This window comes from Globicephala melas, chromosome 8, assembly GCF_963455315.2.
Source record: "Globicephala melas chromosome 8, mGloMel1.2, whole genome shotgun sequence".
Lineage (NCBI taxonomy): Eukaryota > Metazoa > Chordata > Mammalia > Artiodactyla > Delphinidae > Globicephala > Globicephala melas.
In genome coordinates, this window is record NC_083321.1 from 46,858,944 (window position 1) to 46,874,865 (window position 15,922).

Consider the following 15,922-nt stretch of genomic DNA (forward strand, 5'->3'; position numbering starts at 1 on the left):
TCCGCCTACCAGTGCAGGGGACACGGGTTTGAGCCCTGGTCCAGGAAGATCCCACATGCCGCAGAGCAACTAAGCCTGTGTGCTACAACTACTGAGCCTGCGCTCTAGAGCCCACAAGCCACAACTGCTGAGCTCACGAGCCACAACTACTGAAGCCCATGTGCCTAGAGCCCCTGCTCTGCAACAAGAGAAGCCACCACAGTGAGAAGCCTGCGCACCACAACAAAGAGTAGCTGCTGCGTGCAGCAACAAAGACCCAACGCAGCCAAAAAAAAAAAAAAAAAAACTGAGTCACTGTGCTGTACATCTGAAACTAACATGACATTGTAAACCAACTATACTTCAATTAAAACCCCAGAAATCCTTTTTGTAATGTAGCTATAAAGTAGAACATTTGTAATAGTGAAAAATTGTGATAGGTATACAAGGAGATGTTATATAGCAGTTTGAGTGAATGAACTGGAGTTGCATGTATTAACTGTATACATTTTGCCAGAAAAAGGCAAAAAGGAAGTTGCAGAAACATCAGTACAGTGTGATACTGTAATATAAAGGTTTTTTCAATTGTGGTTAAAATATACATAACATTTATCATTTCAACTATTAGATATACAGTTCAGAGGCATTAAGTACATTCACACTGGTATACAACCATCACCACCATCCATTCATAATATAAAGTTTTAAAATACTCAGTCAATATTGTATATTGTTCATGGATGTATACTTACATAGTAAAGTCTAAAAGCACATATTCTAATAATAACCAAATTCGGAGTTGTGGCTATTTCAGTGAGGGTGGGAGGAAGAGACATAAGGGGCTCCAGTTATATCTGTGTGGTAGGTAGGTATACAGGTGCTCATGTATTATCATCTGTAGTTTTTTGTACCCTTGGAGTATTTTCTTTAAAATTTTTTTCTTAAAAAATCATTTCAGCTAGACATCTCCAGGTGTTTGCTAGCCGTTGACTTTTTAGGCATTCTGGGCTGTTCAGTTCTAAGAAACATGGTGATACCAAGATCCAAGAGGTGAGCTTGCTCCCTATTGAGAACAGTTAACTTTATGAAGAGAAAAATCTGTTCCAAATTCAGCAGTCTGACCCTAGCCTGCCATCTCAAGTGTACCCTTGGTCACAGGTGGCAGAGGTTATAGGTCTGAAGCCTAAAGGTCTGAGAGAGTGACTCTACAAAGAAGAAATACAGGAGGAGAGCAGGTTTTGGAAGGTGAAAATTAGCTTCACTTTTAGGTTTGAGTTGATAGACACACAAAAGAACATATATATTAATGGGATTTAGAGATAAGAGCTTAGAGGACAGGTCAGAACTAGAGCTATACATTTTGGACATTACAGTGTATGCCTTGAGAATGAATGAGTTTACCAAAGGAAGAAGAATAAGGAAAGAACAAAGGTTGAAACAAAACGTTGGGGAGAGAGGATTAAAGAAGAACCAGTAAAAGCGACAGGAAGAAATAGGTTGAAGGACTAGTCAGTGGGGAAGGAAGAAATCAGGAGAGTGATGTGCCACAGATATTAAGGCAGGAAAGTTTGACAAGAATTTGTTCAGATTAATCCAATATTTATTGAATGGCTTGTGGTAATCACTTTCTTGTGTAGTAGAGGAGTCTTAAGAGTGAGAGCTGAGTAAAAGCCATTGGATTTGATGGTTACAGTACAGTTACCATGTTGTGACTATACTTCTTATTCATAAACTCTTTAAATACAGGCATTGTTGTATTTATCATTTTAATCTCAGTGTCTGACACAGTGCCTGGCATGTTGTTAAGTGTTCAGTAGTAAATATGTGAACTATTACATTGAATATAAAATGCACAGATTTCTCCTAGGATATAAAACTTATTTTTACCATCTAGCCTGTCTCTTCCATTGCTCTCAGTTGCCCCTCCTACCTTTGAAAATAGTATTCTCTACTATTTCAGTGCTTCTTTGATTCTAGTGTACAATCTCTTTATCAATAATCTCTTTTAAAATCAATTTTAATGTTTCTCTACTTCTTGCCACATCACCATTCATTTAGTATTGCTTTTTGGAACCCTATATCACACTTCCTTTCTTACTCCCATTGCTCACCCCTTAACTCAATATAAAGAAGACAGTTCTAACAATCAGAGCTGTACAGACGTGGCATGGGCTTCCTGTGGGGAGAAATACTGAGTTTCCTGTTTGATGGTATTCAGCAGAGTCAAGACCACCACTAGATGACTCTTCTAAAAAATTTCCAATTTATTGAGAGATAAATAACATATCGTGCAATTTACCTGTTTAAAGTGCACAGTCAGTGGCTTTTAATATAGTCACGAAGTTGTACAACCATCATCAGAATCGTCACCCCTCAAGAAAAAAAAACCATACCCATTAGCAGTCACTTTCCTCTGCCCCCTCTCCACCCTCCCTCCCTCCCCCCAGCAAGCAACCACAAAGCTACTCTCTGTCTCTATGGACTTGCCTATTCTGAACACTTCATATTAATGGAATCATATAATATGTAGTCTTGCATGACTGGCTTTTGTTCACTTAGGATTATGATTTCGAAGTTCATCCATACTGTAGCATGTGTCTGCACTTCCTTCCTCTTCTATGGCCAAATACTGTTCCATTGTATGGATACAGCACATTTTTATTTGTCAGCTGATGAACATCTGGCCATTATGAATAATGCTGCTTTAAACATTTGTACAAGTTTTTTTTTTTTTAATTGGGGTATAGTTGCTTTACAATGTTGTGTTGCTTTCTGCTGTATAACAAAGTGGATCAGCTGTATGTATACATATATCCCCTCCCTCTTGGACCTCTCTCCCACCCCACCCCCCATCGCATCCATCTAGATCACCACAGAGCACCGAGCTGAGCTCCCTGCGCTATACCGCAGGTTCCCACTAGCTATCTGTTTTACACATGGCAATGCACAGACGTCAATCCCAGTCTCCCAGTTCATCCCACCCTCCCTCCCCAACCCCCACCATGTCCACACGTCTGTTCCCTATATCTGCATCTCTATTCCTGCCCTGTAAATAGGTCATCTGTACCATTTTTCTAGATTCCACATACGTGCGTGTATATATATAACACCATACACAAAAACTTAAAATGGATTAAAGACCTAAACGTAGGGGGCTTCCCTGGTGGCGCAGTGGTTGAGAGTCCGCCTGCCGATGCAGGGCACACGGGTTCGTGCCCCGGTCCGGGAAGATCCCACATGCCGTGGAGCGGCTGGGCCCGTGAGCCATGGCCGCTGAGCCTGCGCGTCCGGAGCCTGTGCTCCGCAACAGGAGAGGCCACAACAGTGAGAGGCCCTTGTACGGCAAAAAAAAAAAAAAAGACCTAAATGTAAGACCGAACACTATAAAACTCTTACAGGAAAACATAGGAAGAACACTCTTTGACACAAATCACAGCAAGATCTTTTTTGTACATAGTTTTTGTGTGAACATATTCTTCTTGGGTATATACCTAAGGGCAGAATTGCTGGGTCATATGGAAACTTTGTTTACCTTTTTGAGGAACTGCCAGACTGTTTTTCAAAGCAACTGTACTATTTTACATTCCCACCCAGCAGAGTACAGTAGTTCCATTTTCTCCACATCCTCACCAACACTTTAGATTATGTCTTTTTTTTTATTAATTTATTTTTTGGCTGTGTTGGGTCTTCATTGCTGCACACGGGCTTTCTCTAGTTGTGGCAAGCGGGGGCTACTCTTTGTTGCAGTGCGCGGGCTTCTCTTTTTGGTGACTTCTCTTGTTGCGGAGCATGGTCTCTAGGCACTTGGGCTTCAGTAGTTGTGGCACGCGGGCTCAGTAGTTGTGGCTCATGGTCGCAGTTGCTCTGCGGCATGTGGGATCTTCCCGGGCAAGGGCTTGAACTCGTGTCCCCTGCATTGGCAGGCAGATTCTTAACCACTGCGCCACCAGGGATGGCCCATCAATTATGTCTTTTTGATTATAGCATCCTATGGGTGTAAAGTTCTATCTCATTGTGGGTTTAATTTACATTTCTTTGATTGCTAGTGATGTTGAACATCTTTTCATGTGCATGTTGGCCATTATATATCTTCTTTGGAAAAATGTCTATTAAGATATTTTGTTCATTTTTAATTGGATTGTCTTTTTGTTGAGTGGTAAGAGTTCTTTATATATTTTGGATACTCAACCTTTATCAGATATATGATATTTTCTTTCATTCAGTGGGTTGTCTTCACTTTCTTGATGGTGTCTTTGCAGCACAAAAGTTTTAAAATTTGATGAAGTCCACTTATTTTTCCTTTGGTTGCTTGTGCTTTTGGTGTCATATCTAAGAAAACAGTGCCTAATCTAAGGTCACAAGGATTTATGTTTTGGGGTTTTTTTTGTAGGATTTATGTTTATTATTTTTCTAAGACTTTTATGGTTTTGGTTCTTATATTTAGGTCTCCAATCTATTTTCAGTTAGTTTTTAGAAATTTAATATGGTGTGAGGTAGGGGTCTAACTTCATTCTTTTGCGTGTGAATGTCTTGTCCCCATAGCATTTGTTGAGAGGCTGGATGACTTTTAAGGCTCCTTCTGACTCTGAAGATTCTATGATGCTTTGTAGTATATTGGTTTCTGTTATTGTCCAAATAGGTGGACAGTCAAGATTACATGTGATGGCCATCTTTTCCCAAGAATACATTGTGTCTAAAAACAGGGATAGTCATTAGTCTTTTATCAGTTTGTTCTAGATTTCTCAGTTGCTTTAAAGTCTATCCTCCTTTGACTTTTATGATACTGGTTTGCTTCTGGTCTTCTTTGACCAGCGCAGTTTTCTTTTCTTCCTATTTTTGCACATAAGTACACATACCCCTCCATTTTTTTTGGTACGGGAACTGTTCATGCAATTTTAATTAGCTTTGTCATTTAGGTAGCTCAGAGTTTCTTCTCAAGCCTAACTACAGTCTAATAAAAATTTCCTCTGAATATGCCAACAACGCCTAGAATTTAACATGTGAAAAATAGGTGTTCAGTCTTCCCCTAACCATAAGCCCTCCCAGTTTTCCTCATTGTCTTCTCTTAGTATCTTAAACCAACCTTCGAGTTTTCCAATCCCCCACTCCCCATTCATTATTAAATGTTGCTGATCATTACATGGTAAAAGCCCTTGGACCCATCTTTTCCTTTCTATAGCTATAGCTGTCTTCTGGCTGATTTCCCAGACCCTAGTTTCTCTCTCTTAGGTCCTTACTCAACTGCTGGAATAACCCTCCTCAGACACCCTTCTGATTAAATCATTTCCCTGATCCTAGATCCACAGTATTAAATTTATATGATACAAGTTAACATTTAACCCACCACTGCTTTCCTCTCCTTATCTCTTGTTACTTCCCTTATTGGATTTGAGTTAACCTTATTTATTCTTTGTTCTTATTTCTTTGTTCTCATCTTTTTTCTCATTGCACAGTCCTCTTTTCTCCTAGTGTGCCTTTGCTTCTCTTCTGTTCTGAATCTCACTCCCTTCAGTGATTGATCCCATCTGATTCCTCTCCCTTTTTTTTGCATTCTTTCAATACTTAGACATTTAGTTTGTCTAGTAATAAGATCCGTAGTACCCTGTTCCTTTTTTGCTGTTTGTTTTGGATATGCTACTTTTTAAAAGCATTGTTTCACGTGGGAACCATTGTTTCCGTCTCATTTATGGTTCTCTTCCTTTCCTACCTACAGCACAGAGTCCTGAACATAATAGTGGTCCAATAAATCTTCTTGGCTGACAGATCTATAAAAGTTTTGGGGGCAGATGTGTGATGTTTAGCATCATCATTTTTCGATTTTAGAAATGCAAAATAATGCCTTTTGTGCCATTATTTGGTTTTAATTTTTTATATTTTGTTTTATGCCAAGTTTTGAGAACAGTCTTCTCAGTACAATTAAATGAAGTTCAACAACGTATTACTACAGATATTAAATCTAGTTTATTGAGCAGCAACCACCCGATATATCAGATTCTCTCAAGGGAAAGGTTAGCTTCTTACATGCTGGCTAGGCATTTGTTCAAAGTGCATTATAGCCTTAAAGCTAGGACCATTTAAGATATTAAGATCCTTGACAGTTTAGTAGCAAAATAGTCACCAGTACCCGGAATAAGGAGTAGTGACCTGCTTGCTTGCTTCTACTGTCTGAAGTTGTGCTTCTGTTGCTGGCCTCCTCTTAAAAAGAAGCATTTCTTCTAACTTCCATGTCACCCGAAGTCAGTATCAAGAGGGAAAAAAGGATTGTTGGGGTGGAGCCCGGCTGAGAGAGGATACAGGCAGAGGGCAGCCCCCAGGCCCAGTGGCTGCCTGTCTCACTCCTTGCCTGCCCACCCACCATCTCTCTCACCTCAGGAGCAGAGAGTTGACTTGAAGATAGTCCTCAGTTCATAGCCCCCGATTAACATCACCAGTGCAAGGTTGCTTTCTTATTTCGTTACTTTCTTTTTAACCCTTTAACCTTCACTCCACATGCCCATTCCTTTCTCCGTTCATGTGCACCCACTCTAATGTGTTTGTTTTATGTCCTTATACCTACATATTTGCTTGAAAGATATGTAGTATAATTATAGTGTGTCTTTAGCTTACATGTGGTATTTGCTTATTTTTCTCAATGCTGTGCTTTTTAAGATATGTTCATATTGCTGTAGGTGTATCTAAAGTGTTTTCTAAAAGCTGCGTGGAATTTCATGTTTGTATCTACTCCATTTTGATTCTGCATTCTAACAGTTACAGAGATCCAAGTTACTTCAGGCTCCCTGCTACAACATCGTCACAGTGAACATTCTCACACAGGTCTATAGAGTCTATAGTTTGAATTCGGATACAGACAGCCTTATTTGAGAATTTCTCTGGAATTTATCCACCAGTATAGGATCACTGGATAATAGGGCGTAGCTTTAATGTCACTCAGTGCAGCCAGATCACTTAGCAGAATGGCTGTATCCGTTTACACTCTTACCCATAATACACGAGAGTTCTTGCCTCCCCACATCTTTGACAGTACCTACCATTACCCACCATTCTAATTTTTGCCCTTCTTATAGGTATAAGTGCTAGCTCATTGTTTTAATTAGCATTTTTCTTGTTGGTTTTATTTTGATCATCTCTTTATGTACTTGTTAACCACTTGAACTTCTCTTTCTGTGAGTTTCCTACTCATATCTTTTGGCCATTTTTCTATTGGGTTTCCTCTGATGTTCATATCAAATTGTAGGAATTCCTTGTCTATGCTAGAGATTTAATCCGTTGTCAATTTTAGACGTTGCAGAAGCTTTTCCTTGCCTGTCATCTATCTTAACCCTGTTATGGTATTCTTTATTGAACAGAAATCCATAATTTTATTGAAGTCAAATCCAACAGTTTTTACTGTGTAGTTTGTATTTTTAGAGCCTGAGTCGGGAAGTCTTTCTGCTCCTTAGTGTTTTCTGTCAATGGATTATCCACACAAGCCTGTTTACATGGCCTTTTGAAGAGAAGTCTTTCCTTTCTTTGTCACCTGTGACTTGGAGGAGGCTTGACGCTGTTAATGTTCGGCTGCCCCTGATGGAAGAAAAAAATGTGAGAAAACTGATGCACGCTCCTTTCTCTAAGCCCTGAACTTCCACTCACAGGACTGAGCCCCTGTGACCGTTTGTACTACATGAATCCTGTCTGCTCAGCTACAGCTGATTAGAAAGTGCTGCATACCTACCCAAGCTGAGAAGGTATGCAGGGAATTTGGAATTATGACCAGTCTCTGCTGGCCCCTTGAAGGACATGCAGATTGAGGTGTTTTGGGAGTGAACATCTTCCTTTATGTTCACAGAGAAGCTAGAGAAATGCTGGCGGAGAAATGAGAATGAGGAAGATATGCACAGAGGAACAGAGAAAAAAGCCCTCTGGCCCCACAGAGAGGGAGAACGATTGAAGTAGAATGTGAGAGTAGCTGTCTGGTATCCTGATGGCTTTCCAGTTTCTGATTGTGTTCTCTTCTGAGATCAGATTGCATTTCCTTATGTGTATTAGTTAGGGATGGCTAACTACTCTAACAGATAAACTCCAAAGTGTATAATGGCCCTAGCACAACAGAAGTTTATTTCTCACTCACATAAACAGGTCCAGATGGTTCTAAGTTGGTGAGGTGGTGGCAGTGGACGGCTCTGTGCCACACAGTTACTCAGGAACTCGGGTTGATGGAAGCTCTGCCATTTTCAACACATGACTTCCAATGTCTCTGTAGGTGTTAGCATCCAGCCTGCAGAAAGGAAATGAACATGGAGTTCAATACCTGGGACGTTGTATAGGCCAGGCCTTGAACTAGCACCTGTCATTCACATTGCTTTGTCTGGAACTCAGTCACACGGCCACATTTAAGTGTATGGGAAGCTGAAAATGTTATCCACCTGTGGACCCAAAAGGAAGAGAAAATGGGTTTGGTGAACAGCTAGAGATGGCCACATCATATTTATTATATGTGTGATACTCTTGTGATGCCTCTATATCCTTAAAATCAAGTTGGGGTTTTTTCTTAAACTTGTTTGAGTTGACTTCTGTTGTGTATCTCAGTGCGTGAGGTGTTTTCCTAATAGCCATATTTAAAATAGTAGAAGTAATAAAGACTGATTGATTTATTTTCTCAGGGAAGTTGGGTCGATTTCCACCTATGATGCATCATCACCAGGCCCCCTCAGATGGCCAGACCTCTGGGGCTCGCTTCCAGAGGTCTCACCTTGCGGAGGCCTTTGCAAAGGCTAAAGGACCAGGTGGAGGCACTGGAGGAGGAGGTAGTGGAAGAGGCCTGATGGGGCAGATTATTCCAATCTACGGTTTTGGGATTTTTTTATATATACTATACATTTTATTTAAGGTAAGTGGAGTCATCCTGATCATATTACATCAATGAAAATCCAGTATCATCATAATAAAAATCATTGTCAGCATTAAAACCCTTTATAGTTCATAACCCTTTTTCAAATCTATCATCTCTTTAAATCTTGCCTCCTCTTTATGAGGTACCTAGGATAGCTGTCACGTATCTCAGTTTTACAGATGAGAAAATCTTCACTCAGAACCTGAACAATTTGCCCCAGAATTCACAACTAAAAATGCAGAACCAACACTTGAACCTGAATCTTCTAGTTCCTAATCCGCTGAGCAATAAAGTTCAAAGCCTACCCTCCCCCGACCCTGCCCCAATTTTTTCTTGATTGGGCATCTTTGCAAACTGTAAAGGCATAAAGGTGTTCTAAGAACTTTATCATGAGGATTGGCATAATGATTTCGAGGTAGCCACTGTGAGGCCAAATAATGACGGTACCAACACCACTTTTTCTTCCTTTTACCCGCAGGAGCATGAGGTGCTGTTTTTAACATCAGTTGTAGTAATTCTCCTGAAACAGAACTGCCGCGTCCTGAAACTAAGCCTGATATTTCCCAGCTCTGGGGAGATATGATTTGGGTCCTTTTATTTTATTTTTTTGCGGTATGCGGGCCTCTCACTGTTGTGGCCTCTCCCGTTGCGGAGCACAGGCTCCGGACGCGCAGGCTCAGCGGCCATGGCTCATGGGCCCAGCCCCTCCGTGGCATGTGGGATCTTCCCGGACCGGGGTACGAACCCGTGTCGCCTGCACCGGCAGGCGGACTCTCAACCACTGCGCCACCAGGGAAGCCCAATTTGGGTCCTTTTAAAAGTAGACTCCCAGTTAAGTTCTACCTCCAGGCGGGCTTTGGCCAGCCATGAGCCTGGGCCTGGGCACTGTAAGTAGAAGCAGGAGGCTGCCCTCCTAGCTAGAGTAAGAGGTGACTTCATTCTTGCCTAGGAATTCTGCAGGCAGCCCAGGTTGAGTCTTGGATGAGCCTGGGCAAGGCAGATGGCTTGTGAAGAGATTTTTTTCTTGTGCCTTGACCTTGATAATTTTTTACTTGGAAACCTTCTGTTGGCTTTTTTTTTTTTTTTGAGATGTTTCTCTAATGTTGCTATTTGATTTGATTTTCTCCCAACCTTTTTTTTTTCCATTTAATATGAGGGGTTCCATGACTTTGAGGTTCTGAGCTGCTGTTGATGTACTGTACCTCCTTCAATTCTCAGCTCTCAAAGGGGAAAAGTACTGCAGAGGATCGGAAGTGCTCTACTGCCACACCTGGAAGCACCCACAGGAAAATTAGTAAGTGCCCCTTTCAGTATATTTATAAGTTTTATTGAGTCAGACAGCTGTAATACAGCCAGAGGGACAATCTGTGGATATGTCTTAAAAGCATGTCTCAAAAGTTGTCCCAGATTAATCTGATGCCGATTTTTACCTTAGCTCTGGGAATTCTCAAGTTTCCATATTGATGTTGGGCTTTTAAGGGAAAGATAGTTATAAAAAGTAAACAACCACCAGTTCACTTTTTTTATATATTAGCAGCTTAATATTTTACACTCGGAATGGGTTACTTCTCATTTCTAGACTTCAGAATATTGGTAGCAAATTTCTTTACTTCACATAGAGGAAAACTGAGGCAGTGAGATCAAGTCATTGTCAAAGTCAGTTATTAGATCTAGGGACAGAGTTTAACACTTCTGACTCTTGAAACATGATCATCCAATATTTACCGACCAATTAGAATATTCTGTGCTCTCTGGAAAAATGAAATATATATGGCATGCCTCTTCCCTCTGAGAATTTATAGTCTAGGATGAATGTCAGGGAAAAATAACTTGTGAAAAGTTTACCACCTAGAAGGAAGGGACTTGGCGAAAGCCTTCTGGGAAATCGCACCTAGCTGTGTATGAAGGAGGGCCTATTAGATAGGGTGCTTGAGTAAGACGCAGTCTGACAGAGGGCAGCTGTGGGAAAGAAGGCATGAAGAGTAGGCAGGATAAGCTGTGTTGTTGAAGGCCAAACTATCCTGTGGATACTGAAGCCTCATCGGAGTTTTTTAAAAGAAAGGCATCAGCAAAATGACTGTGATCCCTGCTGTATTCTTTTTTTTTTTTTTTGAATTTTTGTATTCTTAATTGAAATAGTGTCTTACCAAAAGTGATTGTAAATGCATCATGAAATTGTTTTTAAAGACTTGTGAACTAAAGAGTAGCAAATTCTGTATCCTGTCACATAATGCATTTAAAACAAAGATAATGTAGTAGCAATTATATCAACTTCTTATGCTTCAATTTTGAATCATACAGAAAATAAAAATAACCTAAGCATTTGTGTGGCACAGATGTTAATTGCATGCATAAGAATTTGTTGTACAAGTACTAAAAAGCCTTTGAAATATTACATTTTATAGTGACCCTCTAAATATATCTGTGTACAATGATACTCGGATGTGAAACAGAATAACTAGATTATCTACATAATGAGCAACATTTTATTTTCCTGTTACCTTAAAGTTCATTTCGTGTACTGATTGAGTGATTGATTTTTTATGTTCTACTTTTAGGGTCTTAACATTACTTTTAGTAGTTGTGGTCCTGTCTGACCCTTGTTGAGAAAGCTGCTTCTGGGAGATAGGGTTATACCACTCACCCCAGATGACTGAAGTAGAAAACCTTGGGCAGGAAGGTCTCAGCCCTAGTTCAAGACTTCTTCTGTTGAAGAAGAGTAACTTTTATACTGTTATCTTCCATATAAGTTTTCAGACCCTAGGGACAGGTGAAATATTGTTCATTTCAGGGTCTTAACACCTTTTCTGAAGCCCTTCAGCAGATTTGGTACTTTATCCTCAAGTATCATTTGAATTAGAAAGGAGTTATCTTCATTCCTTCTTGGCTGACTGTGTAGGGCTATGTTTTTCACTCCTAGGTATTTTCTTTGGCTGGTCCTGCTATATTTCTGTGTGTGAGAGAGTGATTTATTCATCACTTTCTAAACGTGTATCCTTTAGATCTTGGTGTCTAGACCTCAGTACCCTTTGTGTCCTGATTGGATTAGCTGGATCTCAGGACCAGCCTGGATTATTGTAGAGCGTCACAGCCAGCCGTGTTTCAGAAAAGGGCTTAGGGAGTTGTACGTGTTGGTTCTTAGATTGATGCTTATTTTCCAGCCAATTTTGAGCTTGTTCAACTACAAGAAAAACTGAAGGAGACAGAGGAAGCCATGGAAAAACTAATCAACAGAGTGGGGCCTAATGGTGAGAGGTACGTTTTCGCATAACAGAGGTCAGACTGTTTCCCATTTAGAGAGTCAATTCAAATTTTTGTTTTTCTGGCCCACTTGCTTTCATTGTTGTCATATTTGTCACTTACATATTATTTTTCCCTGAACATTTCCATTTTCACACTCTCAAGCAGTTTCATCTTCAAGAGTATATGTTCCATGTTGTGCAACATTATTGTGAGAGTGAGTAAATTTGTGAGCAGATACTACAGGCTAAAATAACTGGGTTTTAAGGAAGACAATATCCTAGCTGTCTAAAAAAAGGCAGAATTTTAAGTAAAACCAGATTATTAAATATTGTGGTTTCTGTTTGAGGCAAAATGAGAGAAGAGAGCAAGTACGATCAGAGTACACGTTTGTTTTGTGTTGACTATTCCAGAGCAGAACTAGACGTGTAAAGTAGGTGTCAGGAGCCAAACTAGCCCTTGAGGATGCTCTGCAGCGAAAACACACTCCTCTTGCTACAGGGCTGGCTGAGGATCCGAAAAGGTGGCTTCAGGGGGTTGATGGAAGTGGGCATCAACTAAGAAAACGTGGGTGTAGGAAGGCCAGGGAGGAGAAACCAGAATGTGAGATTGAGAACAAAGAGGAATTCGGTTCGCGCTAGGCCTTCTGACAAGAATGGAGGAAGCACTGGGGGTGAGCGGCAAAATCCCGTGCAGGAGGATGTATTGAAAGGTCCCTACTATAGCCCCGTGGGCTCAGTGTGGAGTCTTTGCCCCAGAAAACTGCTCTACCTTAGCCTCTTCTGTTTGCCATCCTTGTGCTGCTAGTACCCCACACTGGTTCCCCTGCTTCCTGGCTCCTGCCTTGCCCATCTTTGGCCAGATAGCAGAAGAGTAAACGTCCTCGAATTGAAGTCCCTTGGCTTGGCTTTTCCCTGCAAAGTCTACATTGCTGCTGAAATGACATTCATGAGGGTGAACCTTGCCTATCTGGGCCCATGACCATTGACCTTCTTTTGGTCCAGAAAGCAGAGTGACTATCTGTACTTCTCCAGAGTGGTAGAGATAGGTGTACATATCTATACGTGAGTATATCTCTGTGAGTGGATAATACTATTTGGCATTATTGAGCACTTGCTAAGAACAAAGCTCTAAGCTAATGCTTTATATACATTATCTAATGTTTGACTGTTTTGTATGAGTGTGACTAAACCAATTTGTGCAGCTATACTTTTCTGGCATTTTCTGCCCTTATCCTGTACCATTCACAGTCTGGGTGGGGAAGTACCAGACCTCTATAGACCCTTGTGCCTCAGAAAATATCTGTACCCTGGCCCTGGTCTATTTGAAGCGCTAGGCCACACCTAAGTGTCAGGAAAACTATAGGTGAGTATCTGTGGGCAGGGCCTCCCACCTAGGAGATCCAACCCTGGGCTTTGGGCTAAGAAACCATGTGAAGATATTTTCTCACTATTCTTCACTGCTATTCAGACTCCCTTAGCTCAAACCAGATGACCCCACCACGCATACCATTTGTCCATTGCCGAAGCCAGGGGTGCAGTACTGTGACCCCTAACTGCCGTCTGTCCTCCTTGTGCCAGCTAGGGTTGCTGCTCCACGTTTTATGTGCGAAGGCAGAGGAGTTGCGTGCCACCACCGCCACTGCCGCTGGAGCTGCGCCATCTCATTGTTTCTGGGACAGCGGGTCCTAGCTCAGGTTATATATTCCTAGTAAGTTGCTGGAGCATGGGCTCTTTGAGAACATGCTGAGGCCACTGCCACATGGCAATGATTGTGTAAAGTATTTTCCACAGTACCTCTCAGGAACCAGGGAGCAGCTCTCCTTCCCCTCAAGAGAGCATAGCTTGTGTCTCTCTTTCCCAGATGTCTCATTTTCCAGTCTATAAGGAGGTGACCTTCTCTCTGAAACTCCTTAATCTAAAACCTTTTATCCTTACAGGTAGGCCCTATGGGACTTCCACCTTCAAAACTGCAAGGGCTAGGTAGCTGCATGTTTTACATTCTTTTCCTTTTTATGCTTAAAGCCTTTAACCTTAGTTTCTGTGGCATTTGTTCTTTTACAAGTCTGTGCTTCTAGGATTATTAGAAGAGCCCAAAATACCCCAGTATTTTTTCTGTCAGATAAGATTTTATCACATTGCCAGGCTTCTGGAGGTCAAGGAGAGGATTTAAGACAAAGAAGGCTTGTTCCTTTGCAGCCTTCTAAGTCCTTTTATATAATATCACTCCATAACTGTAAGATTTTGCTTAAAATTCCCAAAATATGCTCTTTCTGATACTTCATCTTAATGCTTATGTAAGCATCAAGATATGGGAAAGGTTTTTAATACTATCTAACAAAACTTTTCAGACAGCTTTCACCTGTGAGCGATATTAAGTCTGCACACATTTTAAATAATTAAGCCTCCTGGAAGGTTGGTATTGTGCCATGTTATGTCTGACATTAAGCAGACTCTCTACCCCAAGGACACAAAGACTAAGGAAAGGATCTAGGAATCCGAATCAAGGTGTCCTCATTTTTGTCCTTGTGATCAGTGAAAGTTCCTTCCTGGAGCAGCACGTCCCACTGTAACTATTTACCTAGAAGCATGGAATGGCCCAAGAGGAGAAGTGAGGGTACAGCCTCGGGCAGCAAACACCTTGGCAGGCATGTCAAGCATCATGTGGGACCACAGATTGCTGGCAGGCGTTGTGGGGGTGTAAAGTCTGAGGACAGGCTTAGTCTCTCTTGTTCACTGTGTTCACATAGTAGGTACTAAGTAAATACCATTGGAAAAGAGTAGATATTCACTTTTGATGCAAGCATCTGTACTTATTACCATGATAGAAGAGTAAATCATGGCCATTCCCTGTTGAGATCCTTCTCTTCATTTGCTGACCTCTATATTCAGGGTCCTACTGGCCATGTCTCATAGATAGCTACTCTTATCCTCATCAAACAGTAAATGTCCCCTGAGTGAATGAACATCCAAAGTGGAACTCATCATCTACCCCCAGATGAACCTATTCTACCTTTAATGTTCCCCATCTCAGCAAATGGCTCCTCCATCTACTTAGTTGCCCAAAGCAGAAATTAGATGTCATCTTTGATTCACCTTTTCCTTCACTTCCCATATCTCATTAATCACCATGTCTTGTCATTTCTTCCTAATTAATAAGTCTGTCTCCCTGTAAAACACTCTAAACTCTACTAGGGCAGGGATTATCCTTCTTATTCCCAGAGCCTAGCACAAGCCAGTAGTAGGCTTTAGAAAAGTATTCATTGAAATGGAAGAATGAGTAAGTGAGTGAGTAGAGAATGCCTTTATTTTTGACATAGGTCAGAACTGTCTCATGTGGTTTCTTTTCCTCTAATTTGCCTCCTTTCAATTCACTTTCTGCTTTCCAAACCAGTGGATTACGTCTTTTGTTTTAACCCTTCAGTAGGTCCCTGTTGCTCTTGATAAAGAGTAGAATCTTTAACATGACTTACATGGTCCTAGGTGACGTGGCTCTGCGTACCTCAATTGCTTTATCTTTCTCCGTTACTCTCTCTCTCTGTGTCTGTGGTCCCGCTACACTGCTTGCTGTTCCTCTGAAGTACCTGGGCACTTCCACTTCTAGGATTTTGCATATACTTTTTTCCTTTGCTTGGATGTTGCCCCCGACCGCCTCCCCACACACACTTGTTTTAACTCTTGCTTGTCTTAGAGGTCTCAACTTAGACATCATTTCCTCTGAGAGTCTTTCCCTGAACCCACAACTTGGTTAGGTGTTCCTCCCATATCCTCCCTTGGCCACCTCTGTTTGCTGGATAATGTAAGCATCGTGTTACTTCCTTACCTTCTGTTAACT

At 41.2% G+C, this 15,922-nt stretch overlaps 1 protein-coding gene across 8 annotated transcripts in view; it reads left to right on the top strand.

The window, feature by feature from the left end:
• The window catches only part of RIC3 (RIC3 acetylcholine receptor chaperone), a 49,400-nt gene that overhangs the window by 20,179 nt on the left and 13,299 nt on the right, over positions 1 to 15,922 (top strand). For 5 of the 8 annotated variants that reach the window (XR_009564901.1, XR_009564900.1, XM_030831308.2 and 2 more), the window contains exons 2-4: positions 8,619 to 8,845; positions 10,067 to 10,142; positions 12,010 to 12,103. Coding sequence is in view for 6 of the 8 variants with exons in the window: in XM_030831308.2 (XP_030687168.1) it covers positions 8,619 to 8,845; positions 10,067 to 10,142; positions 12,010 to 12,103 (397 nt within the window). In the remaining 2 variants the exon portion in view is untranslated. Of the gene's footprint in view, positions 1 to 8,618; positions 8,846 to 10,004; positions 10,143 to 12,009; positions 12,104 to 14,032; positions 14,071 to 15,922 lie in introns of those variants that run through there. The other 3 variants (XM_030831302.2, XM_030831304.2, XM_060303555.1) reach the window with 3 other exon arrangements.